At 31.3% G+C, this 2,963-nt stretch overlaps 1 protein-coding gene across 1 annotated transcript in view; it reads right to left on the bottom strand.

Moving 5' to 3' along the window:
• LOC106679933 (dedicator of cytokinesis protein 1) overlaps positions 1 to 2,963 on the bottom strand; it is a gene marked incomplete in the record, with an annotated part of 79,196 nt that overhangs the window by 14,165 nt on the left and 62,068 nt on the right. Inside the window, 1 exon segment of the mRNA XM_067049787.1 lies at positions 460 to 563. Coding sequence (XP_066905888.1) covers positions 460 to 563 — 104 coding nt within the window.

The raw sequence follows: 2,963 nt of genomic DNA, 5'->3' as shown, positions 1-2,963 counted from the left end.
TTTTTTTTTTTTCTACTTTACAACTTTTGGTCTGGTTAACCACTCACTTTTAAAAAAAATGATCGTTTTCTTTTATTGAGTTTAATACCCATCTATCCTACTTATTCAAAGAATGACAAACAAGACTTAAACAGAAATTCAAAATAAATGCCAAAAATTAATAAATAAACTTCAATTATTAATGAAGTTCTGTTACTGGTTTAAAAATTTGTAATAAAATCCAACTCTGAGTCAACTCTATGTTTTAATATGGCAATTAAAAAATCAAAATCAAACAAATAAGCAATGTTTACAAACAGTTTACACTAAGGCACACTCAGAAGTTTTTAAAATTTTAATTATAAGTGTTTTGCAAAAAATATATTTAATACAAAGAAAAGAAAGAAAAGGCATGGCATAAAAATAGCTTCTAATTTTTGTTTTGAAAAAGCAACTTCATGCATATGTTTGAAAACTTACTCAGTTGATCCAAAACTGGTTCCTGACAGCCTGTTGGTGTCCGTGCCCTTATTGGCACTTGTTTGCCTTCTTAATGTAACCGGTTCGTACTTGATTTCACAGCTCTAAAAGCAGAAACCCAAATCATTATGAAATAACAACTATTATATTCTTCTACCTTGATAAATTAATCTACCAAGGGTACTTGAAATTAATCATAACAAGCAGGCAATTGTTAATAGAGTATTCAGTCCACAGGCATGCTATTATTTTATTTTATAATATATATAGGATAATATACAAAACAAAATAGAATAGAAAGATCATAAAAATAAAAATAATCAATATTTTAAAATGAACTATGTACCAGGTTTAACATGTAAAATTAAAAGGACATTCATAAAATATGACCATAGTAATCTAAAATTAGGTTTATATAATGATAATAAATTAGGAAATTATCTTAATAATATGAAGGATAAAATGGAAAATAATGATGTACAAAATGTAATTTATAAAATTAATTGTCAGAATTGTGAAGGGATATAGGAGAAACTTCCAAAAAATTAAACACCAGAGTTGAGCAACATAAGGATAAATAGGGATAACCTTATTTCAATAATTATTAATAGAATGGTTTTAGATCCTCCTTATTTATTATTATATATGAAATTTTATTTTTAAAAACTAACAGCAATATGATTATTGTTATTATACCTATGACTAATAGGGAGAACAGAACACATCTATAATTGTGAAAATTGAAGATATATTTATATCAAGGTATTTGTTTTAAATAAAGAAAATTGTGTTTAATAAATTGAATTGTTGTATACAAAATGTGAATAGTGTAAATTTGTATTGTAGATAAACTAATGAGGGAGTGATGGCCCTGAAACGTTGTTAATGATTCATTTAAATAAAGAATTTTAACAAGGAAGAGTTATTTCACTACATCTCATTATAATATTATTTTATAACAAGTGCTAAGGTAGGGGATTAAATTTTGTCATAAGGACTAAGGGGCGCCATCTAGTGGTAAATGAGCCAACTAGCCACGGTGCCACCTATATGAAGTATGGAGGGAACTACCACCTGATAGGGCTCATCCCTGAACTATCCAGACCAGCTGATTTGGCAGGGTATCTCTATCTCACTCTGGTTTCAGTCTTGATGCATTGAGTGTTGGAACATAAAGCTATTATGGAAAAAACAGGAAGTATTTCACCTTTGTAATGGATATCAGACCATGTTGGTATACATGACAATGAACAAGCAGACTTTGGTTAGCGAAGCTCAGTAGTGTGTAGAATCAGCCAGTTAGATCACTAACTTACAAAACAGCGAGACCTATAATATGCTCCTACTATAAGGACAGGACAAACGTCAAACATCAAGTCCAAGTGAAACGTAAAATGTGGGAGAAGATTTTGAAATAAGTATGAATGAAACCCCTACAATCTTAGCAGAGCTGAGGGAATGGCAATGGGTAGCCATAGCAGACTCACGGATTTGCCCATAAGTGACATGGATGGAACTATATTTTGACATGTCAGGGCTTAAGGAATATAAAATAAGATGCAAATGAATTTAAGGCAAAAAGCAACTTATACTGCACTGCGAAAGAGAGAATGGCATAAGTCTACTTAGTGTGGTATAAGAAGCAGAGCAGAGGAACGTTGATAGAGATAGCATTCTCCATAACATCGCTTCCTCTCATGTCACCTGTCAACCAGTAGTTCTTCTACAACCCTTATATTCTTCTACCTTGATAAATTAATCTACTATTAAGGTAGATTTTGTAATATATTATTGTAATATATTAATACAATATTTTAATAGTTACATTATTACACAACTTTCCCCAAGTCCAGACTTGGCACTCAGTTGCTACAACCTGCTCCCTCAGTAAAACATATAATTGGTAGACAATTCAGTTTTGATGACAAGTTGAAAGATGAGGAGATGGTGGAGTGAACATTTATGACATGTTCATTGTTGAAGCAACATTAAATTAAAAATGTTATAATTTTTATTAGATTAGTTAATATGTGAAATAGATTTATTTTAACTATAAGGCGTTTATTTACTAAAAGTAAACATATGATTGTAAACAAAAGCGGCGCTATCTTTTGACGGAAAAGGAGAGGCAATAGCCGATTGTTAAAAATGATAGCATTGTTATTGCAGTTTTAGTTTTCCCTGCAATTTCGCAGGCTCCACACTAAGAACATCGTAGACTTTTGGCAAAGCCACTTCCCTCACACAGGGGACCCTATTCTGCTGAGACTAAATATAAACATTTACAAACATTTGCTCAAGGCACATTGAAGACATTTTTCTTTTGTTTTTTTATTATAACATTAAGTTCCACTCCCAGTTACTGACAGTTAAAGGAGCAGTGACCTACAGCCTGGGAAACCCAACCTTAACCCGAAGACTGAAGCCCGGACTGCTGCAGGACATTCTTTTATAAATTTTTAATAAATATAAAATTAATTCATAGTCACACTACCTCTATTTAC

The sequence above is a fragment of the Halyomorpha halys genome, unplaced genomic scaffold (assembly GCF_000696795.3).
Source record: "Halyomorpha halys isolate HHAL.00 unplaced genomic scaffold, Hhal_1.1 Scaffold234.1, whole genome shotgun sequence".
NCBI classification, from domain to species: domain Eukaryota; kingdom Metazoa; phylum Arthropoda; class Insecta; order Hemiptera; family Pentatomidae; genus Halyomorpha; species Halyomorpha halys.
The sequence above is the reverse complement of the archived record's forward strand: the minus strand, read 5'-3'. Positions and strand labels throughout refer to the sequence as shown.